The sequence below is a fragment of the Notechis scutatus genome, chromosome Z (assembly GCF_049901735.1).
Source record: "Notechis scutatus isolate UNSWTSFEM ecotype Mainland chromosome Z, rNotScu1.2, whole genome shotgun sequence".
Classification (NCBI taxonomy): Eukaryota; Metazoa; Chordata; class Lepidosauria; order Squamata; family Elapidae; genus Notechis; species Notechis scutatus.
This window is the reverse complement of record NC_142025.1, coordinates 92944820-92969017: the sequence shown is the minus strand read 5'-3', so window position 1 is coordinate 92969017 and position 24198 is coordinate 92944820. Positions and strand designations below refer to the sequence as shown.

The 24198-nt window shown below is 36.7% G+C and overlaps 1 protein-coding gene across 2 annotated transcripts; it reads right to left on the bottom strand.

The window, feature by feature from the left end:
- Nucleotides 1-2840: 2840 nt before the first annotated feature.
- Nucleotides 2841-22368, bottom strand: MSL1 (MSL complex subunit 1). Of its 2 annotated transcripts, XM_026679691.2 has the most exons (8): nucleotides 20272-22368; nucleotides 15294-15520; nucleotides 13377-13753; nucleotides 8766-8830; nucleotides 7088-7155; nucleotides 6518-6642; nucleotides 6282-6354; nucleotides 2841-5104 (listed from the first exon to the last, which is right to left on the bottom strand). In XM_026679691.2, the coding sequence occupies exons 1-8, from the start codon at nucleotides 21049-21051 to the stop codon at nucleotides 5014-5016; spliced, it is 1806 nt and encodes a 601-aa protein (XP_026535476.1). In that variant the 5' UTR covers nucleotides 21052-22368; the 3' UTR covers nucleotides 2841-5013. The 2 variants fall into 2 exon arrangements, with proteins under 2 accessions (XP_026535476.1, XP_026535477.1); XM_026679692.2 differs by lacking the exons at nucleotides 2841-5104; nucleotides 6282-6354; nucleotides 6518-6642; nucleotides 7088-7155; nucleotides 8766-8830 and adding an exon at nucleotides 12626-12883 and having other exon boundaries at nucleotides 20272-21191.
- Between the last annotated feature and the right edge of the window lie 1830 nt (nucleotides 22369-24198).

The following is a 24198-nucleotide window of genomic DNA, read 5'->3' as shown; positions in this document are numbered from 1 at the left end:
CCCACTGTTCGTTATCTTTAAGCATGGTTTGGTTTTAATTGCACTGTTTAAAGTTTTCTTTGCTTTTTGATTTATATTTTTAATTGTTAATCGACTGATTGAATGCTGACTTATTCTACAATCCGTTGCTGGATTTTAACATAAAGCTTTTGGTGTTTTCTTTTTACTGTTTGTTTCAGAGTTTAAAATCACTTTCATTTTTGCTGAAAGGAAGTTGATGGCAAGAGGATTTATCCCTTGGTGATGAAAACCAATTTAACATATTTATATTGGATTTTTACTACAAGGATTCTGTATTTTAACAATTTTTAAAAACTTTGGTCTTATTTTAACTTCTTATGGAAAATTTCCTTTTTTTCTAACTACTTTTTATTGTGGGAAATTTTATCTCTATTTTTCTCTGATTGTTCAGTTATGGTACCTTTATTTCTAATCTTTGAGATTGAAACTGCACTTTTGTCGTGAATGCTCAACTACAAAAGTTTCAGATTATTTTAAAATCTAAATATGTAAATATAAATAACAATAAATGATTTGAATACAATATATTCTATATTCTTTACACCAGAGGTTCTGGAGAACCGGTACTGGAAATTTTGAGTAGTTAGAAAACCGGCAAATACCACTTCTGACTGGAGATTTTACAGTATCCTTCCTTTGCACTTCCACCAAGCCACGCTCACAGAACCAGTAGTAAAAAAAATTGAATCCCACCAGTGCTTTACACTGTCTACAAAAAGAGATAAAGCCCTTTGGGAAACCTTTAAAATGCTTTTTAACTTACAAATTCTAATTGAAAACTTGGATAAAAAGTTTGATAAATTAACAACAATATTAATGCAACCCAAGATAACAGCCAAATACAGTAACAGTTGGACTAGACTTACAGTCAAATGGATTGGAATTTGATCTTTTGCTGGCAGATATGAAGGAAAAGGGTCTGTCTTGAGAATTGCAGGTTTGGTGGGTAAGATTAAAAGAGGCATGAATATAAAAGATTCAGATGATAGAACTGATGAGTGATGGACTAGATTTTCTTAAGAAGATGGGTGGAATTTGGAGTGTCATTGATTATGCTTAATCAGAAAGCAATTGACGAGATGCTTTGGTTTTTATTTACAGAGATATATTCTGAACAGCACATGCTGTGGAGATACAACAGGTATTATGACTGCGGAATGAGATGCAATTTTAGGAAAGATCGCTATAAAATCTTAAGGAAAAATTTTATTATTAAGAATAAAATGAAGATATTTGATCCTGGACAGATTAGAGATAAGGGCTATGGTAATTTGTGATAAATAAGAAGCCATTGCTCACTTTCTGTGAGTTAAATATAATAATAGATTGTTAACGGAGGATTTTGAGGTTTAACTTTGTTGGTAACAGGTTTACCTGCTAACAGTGTATACTGTTTGTAATGATGATCACAACTGAGGGACACTGCAAAGATAATACATTTAGGCATTGGTTGTAAAGTACGATGGTATTTATGTACTGTAATCAATATTTTTTTCTAAATACATATCTAACTATTTTGTTTGCAAGCTTCATACCATGTATTATCTTCAAGCAGAAAAAGACAATGATTTATTAAACTTGTATGCCATCTGAGTCAATGACTCTGGGTAGCTCAGAACAAGGAAATTGCCATAAAATATAAAAAATAAAGACAGCAAGTACAATGAAGTAAGGGATTTCATGCTCCCTAGCTGAAGCCTTGGTTGAAAAGACATGTCAATCTTGTTCCAAAGGGCAGGTATTATTGGGAACCGGTGTTTCTCACAAAGCAAAGATTTTATAGGAGCTTTGCTTTGCTTATTGAAGTACTGCCCATATATTGCCATATTTCAGACCAACTGAAACTTTTGTATGGCCTTCAAGGGAAGCTCCATATAGAGAGAATTGCTGTATTTATGCTACGAGGTAATTAGAGCACGAGCAACTGAAGGATGCCCTGATCTAGGAAAGGGTGTATCTGGCACGCCAAATAAAATTGTGCAAAGGGCTTTCTGGCCACAGCTCTTCAAGCAGGAGTTGCAGGTCCAGAGAGATTGCCAGATTGCATACCAACTATGAAAGAAGTGCAACCCTAGTCAAGGTCAAAGATGGAGTATCTCTAGATCTAGACAATTCAAACACATACACTTGGTTTTGAGTTGGAGATGGTTCCTTCTCATTGAAACGTGTACACCCACCAGGTACTATGACAGAACCTTCACAGCCTTACTGGCTCAAGAGATGAAAAATAATTTGGTATCATCAGCATACCAATGATGCCAAACCTCAAACCAGCAGATGACTTCTTCCAAGTTTTATGTAGATATTGAAAAGAAGGAGACAGAAAGAACAGTACAGAACTCCACATAGGAGGAGCCTTGACAAACACAACCAAAGCTGTCTCAATACTTCCTGGCCTGAAACACGAGTGAATGGGTATAGATTATCTATTTCCTTTAGTATTTTCATCACATTGTCTCTACCACCTTCTAAACAACTTTCATCAAAACAGAAAGTTGGGAGATTCAACTATAGTTGTCAAAACTGCTGGTTCAAAGATGGCCTCTTGAGGAAGGTCACCAGAATCACCTATTTCAAGGCTGGAAGTACCACCACTTCCTTTAGAGAGACTGACACCACAATATAAATCCAAACGAGGGTCACCTCCTTGGCCACTTTTATGATCCAAGAGACACAGAAACAGATGGCTAAGCTGACAGCACGGGGAGTCTTGCCCATTACTAGCAATGATCAGATGACTATTTTTTGATAGATACAGAAAAGGCACGGTGTTTCAGAACTCTACCTGATGGGCAATGAGGCAATACATGACAAAAGCATTAATATTCTTTTCATTTTATTGTAAAAAAAAATTATTTCAATTTTGTTTAAACATACAAGCAGAATTTCTCTTTTAATACTCCTTGTTAACACTGTTTAAACTGAACAAAGCAAAACAATTTTAAAGACAAAAAATGAACATTAACAGCCACAAATTTGGTATTTACAAACTTTTTTCTTTATAAGTTATTTACAAGACAATTGATTTTACATATTGAAAATGGTATAAAAAGAATGCATTTGCAGACAACCACATTTGAAAGGGCAGAAATACAAGAGAAAGAGAATTATAGACAGTTTTTAGAACTACCATAAAGTTGGATAATTTTTTTTTTTAAAATCAGATATAATTTGCATTGGCTTTTTTTTTTTTTTGATTAACAGAGTTTTCAAATGTTGAACTTCCTACAGGGTGGGGCGCTATTTTTACCAGCCCATTCCCAGCTAACATCCACTGCAAACTGTTTCTACAAACCCTACCTACTTCCACATGCATAGTCATCTTTTTATGATGCATGTGTTATAATTGATGGTAAGTCTTTCTAAGTCAACATTCTATTCATTGAAGGAAGGGAAGAGATAATATGAAGTTTTATTCAGAGTACAAATTGAATTATTTCTGATAACTGTCTTATTGTGGGTTAAACAAAAACATTGTCTTCTGAAAATGGAATATTGATTGAAGAATTGATCATGTGATAATTTCTAATTACTTTAGAAAAAGCAAGATCAAGTTCTAAAATCAACATTGTCTTCAAGAAGCTTCTACCAAAAATCTGCTTCTTTGAAACATCCACACTTGTACTTGGCAGGGGACAAAAAATAACCACTTATGGATGCATGCTGGCATGCTAAAAAGCAAAAGATGCAATACAGCCTCATTTAAAGCAAAATCATTTTGCACTACTTCTACTACAATAGACTACATGGCAGAAAAGAGGATCTATTATTGTCATTTTAATTTCAGGTCATAGAATATAACTTTTAACAATGTTCATACTAAGTGTTCTACCTTTGGTGGAAAAAATAGTACTTTAAATTCCCAGGGGAAACTGCCCAGAAATGTGACTGCAACTGTCCTGAAACACCTTGAAATTAAAATAGACAATGAAACAATGTTTTTAGTGTCCTCCATAAGTAATGCAGAAAATTATATGTAGGGCTTTTTACAATTCAAGAAACTGAAACCGCCCCCATTTATCTAGAAATTTTAGCCATTTTTTTAAAAAGTTAGTTTCAGTATTCCCATAAGCAGGCAATACACAAACAAAGGCAGCTTCCAAAAATGATGTAGATCAGGCAGAAGGACATGCGATTTTACAAACGAATTCCCTACACTCAGGGAAGATGAAAGTATTGATTTCACTTACTGTAAAAGTTACAGGATTATGATTAGCTTAAAAAAGTGCCAAACTTTAAAACAATCACAAATTGAAGTTTAAACTACTTCTCAGTATTTCCATTGGGAAATCAAACTGTCCATTAAAAAAAAAAAAACAGTAGCAATCGTTTCACAGTTTTGACAAGATATTTTATTAAACAAAACAGAAAAACATCTAGAGACAAACTAGCATTGCATGGTTATTTCTGGATTTTGCCAAATTATACATTAGAATTGTGACAAAGATGTGAAGATATGCAGCTCTTCACTACCAGAACTGCCTGCATTCAGTATTACAAATTCAAGACCTGATTAGTAATTTTGTTTTGAATCAGAAGCCATGAAAGGAACTCATTAAAAAGCCTCAAAAAGACACTGGGGCAGGATAAAATACATGAATCAATATGTGGATGCTTTATAGAATAGCAGTTAGAAGCAATAGGTCAAATGAAGTGTCTTGTGTTGCTCAATGATAGATAACCTCTTCCCACAAAGTGGTTGCAGTTATCCAATACAGCTCAACAGAGGTGGCATACCATAAATTGTTAACCTTATTCTCTCAACACAAACCTCCAATATTTTCTACCAAGCAAAGGTAAAAATAATTAAAAAAGTTAAAATAAACCCCGGGGGGGAGGGAAATGTAGCATAAAAATATTTATAATGAACAAGAATATACATCATGGAGGATGGTACAAGAAAAAGACATAACAAAACATGTCCTGTTCTCTGCCATTTGCAGCAAATGACATAGCCAACCATGAAGACAGATTTCTCCTAGTTTGATGCGTTTATTTCCTGCATGTCCGATGAGGAGTCTGTTTCTTTTGCATCTCTAGCCGGCAACGACTTCGTTCATCCAGCCACGGTAGTTCAAAATTCCTGCCAAACAGAAAGTGCCCCATAGAAGATTATTTGTGATGTTGAAAAGAAGAGAATGGTTAATAGCTCTGTCTACATTTGCATAACTTGCCTTCAAGCCTACATTCTGACAGCAAAGAAATACAAACGGTAAGCACATTTTCTAGAAGATTTACATAACAAATGAATACAGATGATATTAAACTTAAAATGTTTTATCAAGAGCATTATTTTACAATACTGAGTGCCCTATAATAATGTTTGCTGAATAACACATAATTGGCTGAGTTTACGATATCTGCTATCCTTTAAGCAATAGATTACAAACTAACAAATCCATCCACATAACATGCTATGATGAAATGTACCCACATTATGGCTTCATGCGGTGTGTAAAGCCAGCTACTATTAATTGTAGAAAAAAGTGAAACAGGAAAAATGTGTATTTTAATTCATGGGAGCTAAAACTAAAAACCAATTATTTTTGCCCATGTATTTTATCAATACATTTTTATTTCTTTATCTTTGCAATATGAAAGGAAGGAAACCATGACTGCAAGAACACAAGTAATAAGGAAGCCAAAGAAATGTGATTTGTATGATATTCACCATTAGGATGCAAGAATCCCATAAAAAAACTAGCAAGTGGGAGAGTTTTAAAATGGGAACATTTCAAGTTTGTCCCTTATAAAATGATAAAGATGATATTTTATAAGCAACAGGTGATATAAGACTGACAGTGACAAGTATTTCTTTCCTTAATACATGAACAAGCAATTTCTGTGAGTCAGGAGTTTCAACTGAGCCTCCCAACTTTTCCATATTTTCTACTCTTTTTTTAAAAAGTAGCTGTTATTATTCGTAGCCCAGTCAAAGGAGTCTCTATGATTTCTCAATTAATTTCACCATTGTAAAGTCTAAGAGAATCAATTCCCCATGACTGCCCATGCAGCATTGTCCCTAATTTTTCGAGTAGCTTGTAATACTAAAATGCACCTAGGATGTAAAGGTAATATTGGCTAAATGCTATTTGGTAAATTTTTGATTTGGTGTTTTCTCACCACAGTGAAACCCAAGTTGGTCCACAAAATAACCAAGCAAACAAAGCACTGCGTAAGCAGAAAGAAAATACTCTGCTACAACTTTTACGAAGTACATTATTCCTTAATGCAGATATATAATACTTTGGTATACTTACTGTGGGGTTAATTTTGGTAATGGTCGGCCAAACGCTACAACAGGCAAATATGGGGTGATCAGCAAACTTTCAACTAGAAGTGGAAATGGAAGATAATGTAATTTTATATATTTAGCTATAATGTTCATTCACATTATCATATTTATTTGAAAACATCTGCTTTTACAATAGAATAATCTCAATCCAAGATTTTTTGTGCATAAGATAGGGATATGAGAATTTTGACAACCACTCACCATCGTCTGACTCTGGGAAAAATGAGGTAACTTCAGGCTCAGATTCCTGAATTCCTTTCTTTTTATACATTCTAAGTTGCAGTCGCTGCAAAATTCTTTGCTCCCGGATACGCTGAATATCCCACCTATGAATGGAGTGAGCAAAACAACAATAACAACAGAAAAGTTTGAAATGTTCATTTATAGAAAATGTGAGTACCGGTATTTTAAGTTCTATAAAAATCATGTCAAGAGTAGTGCATCTCTCTGTATTAAACAGGATGCTTTTCAATTTCTATAGGTTATCCCAAGTCCTTTCATTACAGCCAAACCATAATAATCACTTGCAAGATGAAAGTGCTATCCTACTTTCTTCAACTAAATACAAATCCCCAATCCAAAGTAATTTAGCACATAGTATAAGGCACATGTATAATGGCAAAAAACACATTTAAGATATACTAACTGCATAAAACCTTTCATACTACATCCTTAACAGTTTGCAACCAATGCAAACTTTATTGTTAAATGTTTAAATGAAAGCAGATACTGAATTTTCTGGCATATGAACAGCTTTATTTCATCACTCACCTTTTCCTCCTTTTCTCATCCAATTCCAACTTTGCATGTCGTTTAGAAAAGACATTGTCATCTAAGTTCTGTAAAAAATTTAAGGAGGAATAAGATACAGGTAATATTATATGCTGTACTTTTCACAGTATCTGAGTTCCTCCATTTCCATTTTTTGATGGAAAGCATTTAGGTCTGCCTTGTTATTTACCATTTGATCATAAGAAGCAAACTTAAATTTTGCTTTATGTTAAAATATCATCCAAGGATAAAAGAAAATAGGACTAAAGATGTTCAAAACTGATTGCCAACTTTCCTTCTAGGGAACCAGATATACTTTTTGTATCTTTGCAATACCACTCTATTTATTAAGATATTATTACTTATTACTTTTCCCATCACTGTTTATAAACAGAATACTACAAACATTATGATCTGTCTAAAGATTCAAGAAACAAAATTTGAAGAAGTTAGGTTAATTGTGATGCAATTGGATTAATTTTGCCACAACTTAATTTATTAACTACAGTAAGAGATTTAGATTTAAATACAAATATAAATGAAGAATTCTGCAAATCAGTCTTATTTAACAGTCTGTTAAATTTTATTTAAATGATAATGGTTAAGAATCTCATATCATGTCCCTCGAGTATGAAAACTACCGTGTTTCTCATATAATAAGGCCGGGTCTTATTTTTTTTTGAGCCCCGAAAAAATGGCTAGGGTTGTCTTTCGGGTGACTTAATTCCCCCTTGCATCTTCGGGTGGGTGGGCGGCGACGGCTTGATGTTGACCTCGGCGTTGGTGGGGCACTTTGTATCGAGGGTCAACGCAGGCAGCACCATATCCGGGTGTGCAACAAGAGTACTTCCTAACAGCAAGCCCCTCCCCCCCATTTCGCATGTTTTAATATAGGCCTTAATTTGGGGGGAGGGGCTTAATTTCATTTCATGCCTATAAAACATGCTGGGACTTCCTATTGGGGGAGGCCGTATTGTTGGAGAAACAGGGTAGTTGAGGGCAGGATTGGATTAGTTTTATCAAAACTGAAATGCTTGTATTGCTACAAGATTTTGAAATTGGTTCTTCTTTGGTATTTAGCTCTCCAGTTTGATTGTATTATTAGTATATTTCCAGCTGACAAGCTCGGTGTCTTTAACCACTGAGCCACATCACCCCTCTTTTTTAAATGAATAAACTCCCAAATATATTTCTCTAAAAGTGCTGAATATTCTGAATCTATCTCATGAAGTAAAATACTAAATTTATTAGAGGCTTAATGAATTAATTTGGTATTTAATTTTAGGTGATAAAATTGTGCCATCTAGGTGATTTAGGTGATAAAATAATTTGCCATCAAGAATTTGGATGACTTCAGGAACCCCTCAAAATGTGTGCCTCAGAACCACTAAGTCACTACTGCAGGTCAAAATATAAGCACTACAAAATTTACCAGAGCATATAACATATTGCCCATTTTATCTGATATTTCAATATATGTTCCATAATAGTTGCAGGAAGTATCTGGTTGGATAGTATGGTTTAAAAATTCAAATATATTAGGGTGGCTGTCTATATAGTTATAAAATATAGAAACTATAGTTCTTCCATAACAGCTTCCTAGGTTACCAATTCTATATCAGCAATTGTATCTAGTTATGTTGCTCAATTATTACTACAAATCTATTTGCTTACATACCTCCTGAAGTTCAGAAGGATTTGTATCTCTCAGGGGCTCTACTGTGTGGTCCCTCCATGATGGAACTAAGAAAGGGAAAACAATGTTACAATACTAATTTTAAAGAAATATTTCAGTGAAGGAAGCTAACGATGTAACCATCAAACATTCAGTTATTTTAGGTTAGACATTTCACTAGTATTAATTACTTAACACCTTCCTATCCTTTATCTTCCTTTTCATCATTCTACAAGCATATTTGAATTTTGTTTTTAAAGAACATACAATTTTTCAATATTATGAAACATTCCAATATTAACTTGCTATTAAACTTACTTTTAAAAACTTCCCCACACCCAAGTTCAAGATATTCTAGTTAAAAGTAGCTAAGAAAGCTTAATTTTAGCCACTTTATATATAAAATCTATAAAAGGCCATTCACCTACACATGCCTATATCAATCATAAAGTAATCAATCAGTGTCCTAAAATTACAAGGTAAAATAACTTTCAAACTATGAATTGGTTTTTATTTTTCATAAACCAAACAATTACTTATTTTACAATAATCTGCTGGTTGTTAAAACAGCGCTATGTCATAACATTTCATAATATGTCATAACAGCGCTATATCATATCATAACATTTGTAAAGATACCTGGAATATTTTCTGAAAGTTCTCAAGCTAACTTTTCAAACAAATTAATACTCTAAAGTTTATCTCTGGTGACCATTTATTCAAGATATTAACAGAGGCGTCACAAACTAGATCTAATAGAAACCATTACAAAACCTTCTGAGTTTAATCCAGCTCTAGCTCCCCCCGAAAAACTGATTTACACAGGATTCTGCATTAGATATTGGCTCGATACTGTTTAAAAAGAGAAAGGGATTCATGAATACTTATTATCCTTTTTACAAATGAATTATGAATCAGAGTATTTGAGACATATGACCAGGTAGCTATTTTCATTGAGCCTGACATCTGAACTGCCCCAAAGTAACAAATTGGGTGCAGATGGAAGTAAGCTGGTGGACTTAATGAAGTACAGCAAGGCAACTATTAAGACACAAGCACTTATTATGTTAGCAAAAACAGCCAAATAGACAAGAGCAAAGCCAAAGACACAAAGAGAGATTAGGCTCTGAATTTGTTGTTGTCATTCTACTATACAATTACAACCTGACGTTAAGAAAAAGCTAACTTAAAAGAGAAAGCAGCGTCCATAATCTGGTGTCAGAGGGGAAAAAAATCTCTTCCCCAACCTTCAAAAGGAAATTACTTTGCAGCTTCTCCAACAAATATGTTTATCATTTTTTGAGACATTATAAAAAAGATAGACAATAGCTCATTTCTGTTTAGGTTCAAACTGTAAAATATGGAATAATATCGATACTTACACCTTGTAAGCAATCAATATTATTGGGGAATATTGGATTTTCCAATTGAAATTGGGAGGGACAAAGAAAGGAACTTGCTCAAAATAGGAACAATGAGGATATTCTGTGGGATTGTTTTTATTTCTACTAACTGGAAGAAACTGCTTTAACAGTAATACCCAGAGGGGAAAAAATACAATGGTTGACAAGTTAAACTTGTAAAAAACCCAACAGTTTGATGAAAAAGAATAAAATGTTTTGAGGTATATTTTCATTGGGGTTTTCTGTTAAGAATATCAAGCTAATAATGAAATACTAATTGTGCTACTATGAAAAACATAGTGAATAGTAAATTCTCTCGTTTAATATCTGCATTCAACCTATTTAAGCTCTTACAATTAGAACATTTTAGTCTAATGTGTTGTGTGAATTAGCCCATAGTTTATGGTGTGAATGTATTACACTTAAACTATGGTAAGATTATTTTATGAATTAATGTATTATATGACCCATGCAAAGTAATACCTTTTAAGACCACCACCCACTGAACAGTGGTACCTATGGAGAAAGGCTACCAGGGTAACCAAACTATGTATGTAATATTTTATCACATATCTTCTTCCTAGTTGCATCAAGGCACCTAGGGAAACTATATACTACACTATAGTTTCTTTTATATGCTTAAAAACTGATTGAATGAAGAAAGCTTCTGTTGGTCATATTTCAGTAATTCTGCCCAGACTCTTAATCTCAAGATATATTATTATTCATGGAAGGAATTAACTACTTCCTGAAAATGCTACAAAGAAGGAATTTAAAACAAGCCATTGCTTCATAAATTCATATAGTGGTTATCCTCTAGCTGACTGAAACTGAAGCCACTCATCTGAAATAAGGATGTGTATATTAAGATGCTCTTTTGTAAATGCTTCCTTCCATGTCTCAAATAGAGCTCTCATGGATAAAGATACAAAGGTATGCTGTATGCTTGCAAAGGTTTAAAGTCTCAGATGTTATGCTGCAAGATGCTTTCAACTGTCTACTCTATAAAGATAAACCAATTAAACTATATTTCTCTTTAAAAAACCTGAAAACTAATTCAATAAAAAATGCAATGATTTCAAATGATTCTATATTTTGAGAAGACTGGAATCTACAAGATCAATGAACAATATCCTTTTCTTTTGATCCTTTATCTTTTCAAAATTTCAGCTCATGATCTTACCAGCTACAATCCCTTCCTTGCTATATAATCTTGGCTCAATTCAGTAAATTATGTAAACATTACTTTTTTAACACTATGAATTTGGAATGTCAAATTTGGAGTGCTAGATGAAGACCTGTTTTAATACTGAAGAGTACAATTCATAGGAAAAACTCTTAAGAATATAGACAACTAAACAGATAAATTCTGGATAGGCCAAAATACATTGTTCATGGTCTATCATCATCCAATTAATTATACAAATATACTGTCATTCAATGTTTTTCAGGTTGTTTTCTATTAATATCAGCTTTTATACACACACTTAAATGTTCCCCCATGTTTTATGAAATATTTTAGTTATTTTTAACCTATGAAATCAGAATTAAAAATAACATATATATGTTAACTTACATGAGTCTGGTCTTGTTTGCATATCACAGTAGGTCTGAATTTCTTCAAATATTGACTACTGTCAATCAGATTGTATAACCATAACCACTGCTCAATTTGCTCTCAAGGACAGAAAAAATGTCATATCTTTTTCCTTGGCACCATAGCTAGAATCTATAGCTTACTGTCTTATCAATTTAGCACTAGAAAAGTCATGATTTGTTCATGTTTCTGATCCTTGATTTGTTTTTAAGAAGCAAGACAAGGATTCTATTTTATAGAACAATCTGATTAAAGACTTTTTTTCATCTATCCATTCACACTTAATGGAAGATGTCAATTAGCAGCAATAGACCAGTGTGTGGCAGCACATTAGCTTTTTGACAATTGAGACAAAATTCTAGAATATTTGCCTCATTATAATGTGTGAACCTTTCCTGATCCTACATTCTTTGTTTCAATATAAAGTACAACTAGAACTTTGCTGTGGCTTTTCTTAACAATGCTACGCTATAGATATAATCAGGACTTCAAAAACACGATTTTACATCATATCTTAGCATTTTGTTACATTAGAGCAAAGGTCTTCAAACTTGGCAAGTTTAAGACTTGTGGACTTCAACTCCCAGAATTCCTGAGCTAACATGACTGGAGGAGGAGTTCTAGGAGTTGAAGTCCACAAGTCATAAAGCTGTCAAATTTGAAGAGCCCTACATTAGAGCTTGGGCAATTCATTATCTTTATAATTTTTTAAAATAGTCTGATCAAACTAACTTAATCAGGGTTCTGTTTGCTAATCGCTCTCTTCTAATCCTCAGCAGAACCAACATTTATAGCCAATCTATATCATGAAGCACATTTTAATTATGCATTTTTTTTTGCTTCGCTCTCCATTTCTACTTTTCCTTCTGTTCCACTTTCATTTAAAATAAAATAGCTGCTGACAGAATGTATTCCTCAATTGCACTACTAGTTTGGATATTGATTCAGACAGATGGATTTCAAAACTCCATCTTGTCGCACAGGGTAAAAATTGTTACAGAAGCACCCTCATATATTTAAGATAAACAATTGCCACAAAAGCTTAACCTTAGTAACTAAAAAACAAGTCAGAGCAAATTTGCAGTATTGTACAGTCAAATAGGTTATAACTGAGGAGTTGCCTAGGAAAGAAATGAAAGCAGACTTCAGAAATACCAGATTACTCAATCATGCAAACAAGTCAAATACTCTTGGATCAGTTAAGCTAATTTTCAAGAATTAGTTAGCTGATACACTTTTTTCATGTGCACAAATCAACCCCATATCATGAAAGGGAACAGACAGTGACATAAAGGGGTGTTTATTTCATATATTGTGAGCATATTGAGACATAAATGCCACTGTTATTTATAAATATGACCACTGTTCATTAAACAGGGTGGTTGGTCTTCATACACTGCTCACACACAGTCTAGAACAGGCAGGGTTTCAAAGACTTTGATATTCCAGACCCAGTCAATCACCTACATCAGCATCACTCAGAAATGGAATGTTGTTCTCTAGCTGTCTTCAAGTGTTCAAAAAACTCTTAAAGAGACCCCCAATTAATGAGTTTCATTCCCCCTCCAACCCAATATCAAACCAATCCCACAAAGGCATAAGCAAGCCTCTTACTTGCTACGGTCTCCTCTTTCTTGGGAGAAGGTTCTCGCAATGGAGAAGGTGGTGGTTGATGCCATCGGCACAAATACATTTCAGTGGTGGAAAGGTACGGCAAATCTTCTATTTCACTGCAGGAACCTTTGTCCTTTGAATGGCACCCAGGTCCTTTCAATGGAGTCGAAGACTTCAACTGTGTGTCCACCAATAATCGTGTTTTCTCTGGAGTCTCCTGACTTCGCAGTTCACGTCTGCTTATTGACTCAGTTAAAGAACTACTGGGTTCCTCCTTTAGTGGAGAAGCCTTTGGAGTTTTACATTTGACTCTTGAGAATTCAGCTACTAGCTTCTTCACTGGAGTTTTCCTCTCAGCACTTCCAAACGCAGATTTTCTGCAAAAGTACAGGGAAAGGCTAATAGGAGCAAGTAGAAAAAGGCTACACAGGACCTTAGCTTTTATCAAGATAATTAAAATTAGAAATTAAATTAAAGTCGAACAATATTTTAGCTCTAAGATTTAAAGGAAATTCATATATGGATTTAAGAAAAGTTTTCTTGAAGAAGTCACAAGATGTAGTTGAGCACAATTATTAGGATCTCAGAATTCAGAATCATGCCAAATCAACAAAAATACTCTCTTATAGCTCCTAATCAACTAGAGATAGTATTCAGTGAAACCCCTAGTTTGAATAAAGTGCTTATCTCAAAACCAGAAATCAGTAGATTGTGAATCAATAACAATTGCAAGTCAAGAGCTGTCTGAAATCTATCCTCATTATCACTCCATCTGTAAATGTGGGAGAGATACAACAGCATTAATATTTCTTTAAATAAATTTGTGTGTGTGCATAAAGTAAATTGTAAAAGTGTTCATTAAACACTTTCATTGCTAAAAAGTAGAGCAGTGATTAATGCTTTAATCACAGACCTATCTCCAAAATTCTTCTATGTAAGATATTTTTACCATCAAAATATGTATTTTAAAAAAGAAAAGGTAATGTAAGAAATGATTATGGATGTGGTGGTAAAAAGAACGGTCTGTAAGGCTAGAAAGGTAAGTAAAATACAATAAATATGTTGCATTTTATTATTTCCTATATTTTTATTTTTGTGCCTTTCTTCACTTCTTTCTTCACTCTGTAAGTTCCTTACCCTAAAAGAGAATAGTAGAATGGATGTATAAGACACACTATGTCCTCTTTTTTTTCCCTTGGCAAAAGGGAGGAACAAAGACTGATGAAAATATTAACATATCAACAACTATCATGATTCTTATGCAGATTATGATTAAAAGTAATATTTCCTGCATATAATTCTACTTAAGAGACCACTAAAAGGGAGAGTGCTCCATTTGACATGATTTGGCTCTGAAGAGAGATTCATGTTCTCCAATGACTATAAAGGAAAAAGCACAAATAGCTAGAACTTTAAAAAAAAATTAACAATATACAACGAAATTACGGGCAAAGTAAAAATAATCCAACATACAAATGGTGGGTTTCCCCATTCAAATATGGAATGTTAAAAAAATACAAATCAATCCCCTCTGTTCTTTGGCTAACAATTCTAAATCAAAATGCAGACATTATAGAGATTCATTTTAGTGCAACTTGTCTTAATTTTTTTAAAAAGCAAGCACACAGGTTTTGATGCTACATTTCTTTACATTTTAACCAAATTCAGTTCAATTTGAATTATTTTGTGGTTTGGGATCTGAATCAATTGAATTTGATTCATTCACAGTATAGTCAATATTTTTGATATTAGATTTAATCACTGATGTTTTCTTTAAATAATTGATTTTGCAGGATATTAGAATTTGTTTGTAAGTAACAGAGAGCTCTTTAGTAGAACAAAAATTTTCACAGTTCATTGATCATAACTCTAACAGAACAGGTTTAAAAACATATAACTGCAGCTTTCTAATTTTACCGTTTGTGACCCTTCCCATTTCTTCCACATGGGAAATGTTTCAAAGGCAGCGGCTGGGAAGTCTCCAGGAGTTCTGGTGGCGGGCATTCTATAGGCAGCTTCTCTGGTATATCAGGGTCAACTTTTTCTTCCGTTTCATACTCTTGAAATATCTTATGTTTGTCACGCTCATTGTCCTTCTTCACCAACTGCATCCTCCTTTCCATACGCTCAATTCGAGCAAGAAGCTAAGTACACAACATTGCAATTTGGTATTAAATGGTATTCCATTAACAAAATACAATGTTTGTAATTACTAATACTTACTCAACTTTGACACTATAGAAACAAAGTACAAGTTCTACACAAGTTGCACTATAATTTTAATATTGCTAAGTCTGCAATGCTTACCAGTATATTGTATGCAGGTAGTCCTCAATTTATGACCAAAATTTAGCTTCAAATTTCCTTTGCTAAGCAAGACAATTGTTAAGTGAGTTTTGACCCATTTTACAAACTTTTTTGTAAAATGAATCATCACAGTTGTTAATAATATGGGTTAAGTGAATTTAGCTTCCTCATTGACTTTGCTGGTCAGAAAGTCGTAAAAGGTGAGAACATGACCCTGAGACACTACAACCATAATAAATACATGCCACATGTCTGACTTTTAATCATGTGATTACACGGATGCTGAATGGTTGTGTAAAAAACCTATCATGTCACTTTTTTCAGTTATGTTGTAATTTTGAATGGTCACTAGATGAATGATTGTTAAGTCGAGGTCTATCTGTAATGATATGTTTAAAATAATTTACAAGACTGACACCATGTGTATGTAGGAAAGAAAAACATTCTTTTCCAAAATATATCATCAGATAGATGACCAGCAACAATAATCTGCATTAAATATGCATACTATGTTGTATACCAGTGTTACTAAGTTAGCTACCCAATGCTGCATCTCTTTGCCAGGATACAGTTTTTGTTTCAAAAAAGGAAGCCTACTTCCCTTTTATGAGGAAATACCATGGATGTTACTTTTACTACATGTAAACTATCACAGAGAATAATGTTTAGAACTGTCAGTGCTATGGATTCAAATGCAAAAAGGTACATTGGAGCATGCCAAGGCATGCACAAAGCACTTCACTGCAGCTCATTAAACCATACTCAACTTTTCTTGGGACTGCATGACAATTTCAAAAAGTAACAGTGTATATTTGCCTGTTTAGTTTAAAGCAGGTAAATGAAAGTTGTATTTGAAACAGCTCTAATAATGTAGGGATTCAATTTCCAAATCAATGGATTCAATTGCTTCTATGAGAGAAAGATGAAATTTCTAGAATTAAGAATTTAGAGAAGCAACTGTATCTTTGGTTGCTTCTTTTGTTAACGTGAGCTGAACCTATGTATAGACAGTCCTTGACTTACAATTAGTTGCTTATAAGCCAAAGTTACCATGGTCTTCCCTGGAGGTACTTATGAACTGGATTTAAAGTTCTGATGCACCATCCCATAGTCATGGGATGGCATTCCAGGCACTCTGCAATTGGCTTACATTTATGGTTATTTGCAATGTCCCTTGGTCATATAACCAGTTTATGATGGTTTGACAAAACTGACATTTATTTTCATTTTCAGTAAAACCAGCCCATAGCAAAGCATTGCTTAACAAAATGGGTGACCCCAATTTATGACCATCACAAATTACAACCATGAGGGGCAGGTTCCCTTATGATCTTAACTTGAGAACTATTTGTATGTTCTATTTTGAATTATATGCACATAATAGTGTACATTTAATATTTCAATTTAGGATATTTTTACTCCCAGAACATTACAGATTCCTCAAGAATCACATTACCTCAATAACTGCATGAAACGACTAAATAAAAATTTGAGAGTGCTTTCCAACTCAGAATCTGGCTGTCCCAGACACTTTCCCTCAGCCCAACCCACCTCATAAAGCTGAAGGATGGTTCAAAAGCATTTAGAATATTGGAACAGAATTTTTTTAAAAAAATTGTCAACTGAATACCAATAACTAAAAGGGAGTACAAGTGTCTATATGGCTATATGTCTATAGCCCTTCAGGTTTACAAAAAAAAAAAAAAAAAACCAAGAAAAGTAATGTTTTAAGTATGTTTACCATATTGGCTTGCCTTTTTTAAAAATTAAAAGAATGTAAAAATAAAATCAGATGAATAAAGAGCCTGCCAGATTCCAAGAGAAATATTGCTAGAAGACAAGCACCCATAGGTGTCACTCAGAGAATGTTCATTTTGTTCCAAATTATTTATCCTGTCCCATTTCAGCCACAGCTGTAGGATATAAGACTGATTTAAAGTATTGCAAAAAGTTTTGATGGCTTTCAGGTGGAATAATAGTTTGACAGTCTGACAGGTTCATACAACTTACAAAAACTCATTTCCCCCACCCATGACCAGACAATGCAAATAATATGTATAAGAAATATTGCTAAGGGAGGGTGTTAGGAGCACCAGCAGTTTTTTTCAATGTGGAGTGGAGGTGATTTTGGGGGGTGGGGGGTGTCAAAAAAGTGCAGATGGTAATCATGCAGGTGCAGTCAAGGCCCCAGACCTTTACTTATTGATTAAATATCTAGATATTAATTCTTAGAATGTACAATTTAAAATCAATTTCCAAAAAGCTTCTATTTTAAAAATTAGTATTGTAAATAACATGTAAGAGTAATGATATGAAGAAGGATATTCCAGGATTTGTATAACTGAAACTGAAAAGAGAAACCTCATAGGAAGAAAAGGTGGAAAACAGAACAAAAAGAGAATCATTGTAGATACCTTATAAATCTGCAATTAACGCAGCAACAATCGAACCAGCAGTTCGAGTATCCACCGAATTCACAAACTTTCATTTAACTCTTCTGTGCATATTCTAGCTCCTCCTGGTGTGCATATTTATGATTTGCTCTTTTTTTGCAAGCCTGTGCAGGAGCATGTGAACTACTCAGCCTCCTATCATAACATCCTTGACAGCAAAATGGCAGCTGCCTCCTTCATATTGGTTCACTTTGCATAGGCCTAAGACTTTTTTTTACATTGTAATGTTGGAAACAGTTTTCTGATTCAAACAGTAAAATAAATATTTTATGCTACTTCCTGAAACCAGATTCTAATGCTACTATCCTACCCCACATGCACTTTGAACACAGACCCCGATGATTATGATTAAAGCAGAGGAAAATATTTCTTTCCTTAGTAATAATGGGTGCAAGCAGCTGCAGGAACTGGTTAGAGGGGGCTATTTTTAGGCTGCAGACTTGTCATGTATACAGTCCAGGATTAAAATCTTTCTGGCAATTTAGAGACGGGCTGGAGGAGGAACAGTTAAAATAATAAACCATCAAACAACTATTCTAGGAGTCTGGGACTACAGCTAAGAAATGTACATTATGCAATTGGTGCTTCAGATAGCATTCTTAAAAACAGCAAAATAAATCAATCTTCATTTACGGCTGATCCACATTCTCTCTTCAAGCCATACTCCATTTACTTATTAGTAACAGGATAAGAAAGCAATGGACACTTTCTAATATATTCCCATGCTTAGAGTAGGCATTTCTTTTGTATGGAGAAGATTAATTCTTCAGTAACATCAGTCCTCATACTGCAACTTATAGGTTCTGAACAACAGAATTTTACATAATTTATATCATTTTACATCTGGGAGGGCAAGATAGGATATGTAGGGTCTAGACCAGGGGTCTTCAAACTTGACAACTTTAAGACTTGTGGACTTCAACTCCCAGAATTCCTCCTCCAGTCATGTTAGCTCAGGAATTCTGGAAGTTGAAGTCCACAAGTCTTAAAGTTGCCAAGTTTGAAGACCCTTGGTCTAGACAAAGATAAAAAGGAATATCTTATCAGAGTGGCACATACTGTTTTTTCTGCAACATTATTAATTAAAAAGTGGATTGTGCTTCTGGAAAATGAGAGGAAGGAAATCCCAGAGAAGAATGGAGATAGAAGATAGTACCAAACCTACATCTCTAAATGTACCAGTTAAAAGAGCCTTCTTCTACACATTTGGTGTCCACATGACATAAACTGTAGCTGGTTGTTTTTGCTGCCCCCTTTAAATTAACTCATTTTCTGCCATACACTTCCCCAAATATCTGTTGCTTTAAGTTAACCCTGGTGTTGCCAAAGACTTCCTGCCCTGGGGCCATATACCCTTCCTCCTTCTAAATAGTTGCAGCTCTTTCCATAATCCATCTCCAAATATTACATATCTGGGCTGTACTAATGTCCTTTGGATGCACTATCAGGTAGCCAAGTCTTGACATAACCTCTAGGTTATTAACCTTATAGGTTGCTTAACTTGGCATATATCAATATTACAAGTCCAATTACTGTAATTACCAAGCTAACACTTTAGTTGCACATTGTTATTGCTGTTTGTTGTACTGATTATACAGAAAAGAAACTCCTAATTTTTGAATTTTAAGAAACTCTTATTTTCTAGTCACAATTAATCTCTTCCATACTATTCCTACATTTGATTTCCATTTCAGGAGTCAATCCCTAATTACATTGAACTCTTTACCAAGTCTTCTACTAATGAATCCTATTGCGATTGGTAGGGGATATCTCTGTGGAATTCTTAATCCTTCTTGCTTAAATCTGAATCTACAGTCCAATCTCATTCCCCAAACTAGATGCCAAAATCATATATTTTGCTCTCATCCCTTTACCCATTATCAGTATCAGTTTGCCCTACCCCGTTTTTCTACACATCTACACATTCACTCTCAATAAGCATAATGTAGGGGACTACATTATATTTACATTAACCCCTCCCACTGTTAACACCAGGGTCCCAAAACTAACCCTTCAAAAATCAGTGCACACCCAACATTTATTAACCCTGGAGTTACCACATTTTCCCCGAATATAATTCACTCCAATGTGAACGTTAGCCCCCTCCACCCCACATTACCCAACACATAACTCACTGTGTCCCTCTCGGCTTTGAGTTCTTCGATCTCTTTTTCCTTGGCCTGCAACTGTTGCTGCTGCTGCTCGATAAGGTCCAACTGGAGCAGCAGGATCTGCTTGAGGCAGGCCGCCTGGCTAGAGTTGCCCCCGCCGGCCCCCATGGGGCTCTTCCGAAGGCTGTTCCCGCCGCCGCTCCCGGTGCTGCTGCTACTACTAGCACTTTTCCACTTGCCGCTTGGTTCCGATGAAACCGGAGAACCCCCGGATGCCACTGCTGGGGGTGGGGGAGGCTGCCCGGGTTCGGCCGTAGCGGAAGCCGACGACAGTAGCGGCGGAGGCGGTGGCGAAAGAGACGCTGGAGGTCCTCCAGGCCCGGCGTGGGAGCCGCCGCGCTTGCCGTCTTTGGCGACGGTGGCTGCAGCAGCAGCAGCAGCAGCGGTGTGTCCGGGCAGCACCGCCTGGTACTTGGAGGGGCGGGAGCTGCCGGCGGCATCGCCCACGCCCGCTTGCCGAGTACTGCCTGCCGGGCACGGCGAGGGCACTAGGCCGCCCCAACAGCCGCCGCCGCCGCCGCCTTCCTGTTGCTGTTGTCCGGGAGCCGCAGCCGCCGGAACGATTGCCCGGCCCTTGGGGCCCGCTGCCGCCACGGGGGCCGGCACGGGGATTTGGTTCTGCGGGGGAGGCGGAGGCTGGCGGAGATGCGGCGGCGGCTCCTCCTCTTCCTTCGGGCCAGGCTCCAGCAAGCCCGGCCCCGTCGTTGTCGTTGTCGCGGTTGCTTTGTAGACGGTCGATCTCATGGCGATGCAGCACCTTCAGTCTCCAGATTCTGCCGCTACAACTCCTCCGCCTCCCCCTTCTCCACTCCTCTGCCGGTCCAAATTCCCCACCTGGACCCCTCCTGGGGCGCCGCCGTCGTCGCCACCCGCCCCACCAAGACCCATCGCCTCCCTTTCTTCCTACACCACCTTCCCCCGGCCGTTTCTCCCGAGTCACCAACCTTCACAACTCCCTGCCGCTAGTGCAAGAACCATCTCTTTGCTTTCCTTATTACTCTTCTTTTTCCAGACTACGGGAGTGCCAGCCCTGCTGATGTAAGGAAAAGCGAAGCAGGGGCCCTGCTGGCTCTCCGGAACGGAGGGGCCGCTTGCTAACAAACGCAGCTGATCCGCTTAGATCAGACTGAGTTTCTTCTGCAAGGGATGGAGGGGAGGGGTGCGTTGGCTTCTTCACGCTTTCCTCCCCCCCGCAGGAAGGAGGAACGAGAAAGGGGGTGGCTTTGGGTTTCTTTCCTTCTAACGGACACAGCGGTGCCCAGTGGGTATTGGGGAGGGTACAGATCGGGAGAGGGGATTACGTCTTTCCTCGTCGAGCAAAACTGATAACAGAGAGGAAGCGTGTGGGCTAACCAACCCAGCTCCCAAATCCACCCTTTCTAGCGGATTCTCCTCACTGGGAAGCAACCTCCCACGAGAACGTGGGACAGGTTACCGGCGTGCCACAGACTACAGGAGCAGCCGTACACAACACACGACGTTGTGTCTTGTACACTGGAAATGGGAAGCCAACGGGTTCCTTGTATAGTATATCTCACTCGCTTACCAGCTTTTCCCCGAGCCTTTCTGGTTATAAGGTGGTCCCGTATTCAGAAAGGGCGCTGTGGAAATTAAGGGGGGGGGAGGGAGGTTCCTTCCACTTATTCTTTATTAGTAAAATGAATAGGGTGGACAAAGCGTTAAGGAACAGGGCAAAGAACTCCTCTCAGTCTTAGCGAGGGCGGGGTGGGGGCTAAATATAGGTAAGCTGCTTTCGCAAGGGAGTAAAAAAACCTCGCCTCCTCAAATACTTATTTTGAGGGGGTTGGGTGGGAGTTGCACGACCTGAAACGTCCAGGGGAGGCGCGAAAATTTTCAGGCGTTTCTCCTTTTCCTTCTTTTCTAAAGCCGAAAATTTGTCATATTCTGACAACACGGCGGAGTTGGGAAGGAGAGAAATTCGGTGCAAAATTCCAGGGCTCCCGTTCTGTTGAATCAGTTACCTTTAAACGGCCACCATGGCCCGGGCCGCTTTCCGGCACCACGCATGCGCCAACCGCCATTGAGGGAAGGAAGAGAAGCACCCTGGAGGGGGGAGGGGCAACACTTTGGCTAGGTGGGGAGGAAGGAGAAGAAGGGAAGATAAAGACGGGGAGGAGTAACGCAAGAGCGGCGGGAGCTGTGTTGAGGACGTTCCCGCCTCTTGTAGCCCGTGCTAATGTATTATAATGTATTATATGCATAATGCGGATATAGAGCCTCCTACAACGCATGAGATAGCCGTTAAATACCTATCTCCAAAATCAGAGAGATCACCTTGAGAATGCGGGGGAAAAAGTATTATTCGTTTATATTAGTGCACTTCTAATTTCAACAGGCAGGCATAGCTCAACAGCTAGGGCTCCACTAGTTAATGTTTCTACTGAACCTTTACTATTCTTGAGACTGCTCTGAGCGAGGCCTGTAATTCGATGGTTCAAAGTTCCAAGGAAACATCACAACCTTCCTCAATCTGTGCTCTCTAGCTGTGAGCTTACATATTTGGAGAGGTCCCATATTGGAAAAGGTGGAAGAATGCAACAGTAACTTCACAAGTGAACAAACCTCTTCCACAGAGCTCTCCATCAAGTAGTACTTTGAAAGGTCTCATCAATTCTAATATTTTATGAATTTCAGTTGCCCAAACCTAGGCTGGACAGAGGAGATCAATAATGATAGTCACATCTGATAACAAGTAAGCATGCAGGAGACTGCATCTTAAAATAGAAATGGTAACTAACATGTTAATATATATCTATTGTAGGTCTAATAAAAGTAAAAGAGTGAAGATATAATGCTAATCAAAATTGAGGTAGTTTGCTCTTATAGACTGAAAGGCATGCAGGGAATGAAAGAGCCAATATATGTCTGAAAGTATCCTTGGTAATTGTAGAAATGGATTAATGTAAGAATCCTTGACTGGTGATATTTATGTGCTGTATTCCAATTAATGTTGGGATTAGAAGAACCAGGAATAAATTTTCTGAGAAACTATAACCTTCTAAAACACTGCAATCTAAACGAAAAAAAATATTAGGAAAGTAGTGTTGGAAGTTATAACCCACCCCTCTCCTACAAAAAGAAATATTTTAGGATATATTAAAAAGGCAGAATATTTCCCCTAAAAGAGAAGTAGAGAGGCAGAAACACACACACACCCGCCTTTGTCAATGGGCTATTAAGGCCTGGGGCAGTGTTATTTTAGATAACAAAGATCTACCTCTCCAGGTAGAGCCATAATAAGAATTGCCCAAAGCCCTTTCATTACATCATCATCCAGCAAAGCTCAACCAAGCCTGGAACTCAGGACAGCCTACAGGGTTGCCCCTGCATGGCCCCATGGGAGTCTGACAACCAATCAGAATACAAACTCAAATTCAAATTCAAATCCCAACAGAGGGCATAAAACCAAGGGACTCTCAGCATTCCTTTCCTTTTTCGCTCAGGAGCTCAAAGGCATGTGGTCCTGTCTTCCACTTAACCATCTTTCCAAACAGCCTCCATGTTTCCAGTGTCTTTTCCCCCACTTGGAACCAAACCCAGAAAGATATTTCTTCCAACAGTGGGAAACAAAATTCAGCCATTTTGGAATCCAGGAATGAATGAAAAGATGGTTTGTTATTTTATAAAATAGTTTGTTTCAAATATAGTATGTGATTTAAGCAAGAATATATATAACAAAGGAATCAATACAAATCTAAAGGCATGATTGATTCCTTCATGATGAAAAAGATACAAGGCTGATGAGAGATTCTGATCCATAGATTGATCTTCTATCAGAATTAATTAAAGTGGAGATAAGAGAATATGAGAAGCTGTTTGGAACAATGTGAAAAGAATTGTTATAGATTGCCACAGAATTGTGTGGAACTC

Coding starts and splice junctions, on each gene's coding strand:
- MSL1 (XM_026679691.2), bottom strand. CDS start 21,051: ATGAGATCGACCGTCTACAAAGCAACCGCGACAACGACAACGACGGGG. Junction 8,831..13,376: donor GAAAGAGGAGACCGTAGCAA/GTAAGAGGCTTG, acceptor TCCCTTTCTTAG/TTCCATCATGGAGGGACCAC. Junction 7,156..8,765: donor ATCCTTCTGAACTTCAGGAG/GTATGTAAGCAA, acceptor AATTTTTTACAG/AACTTAGATGACAATGTCTT.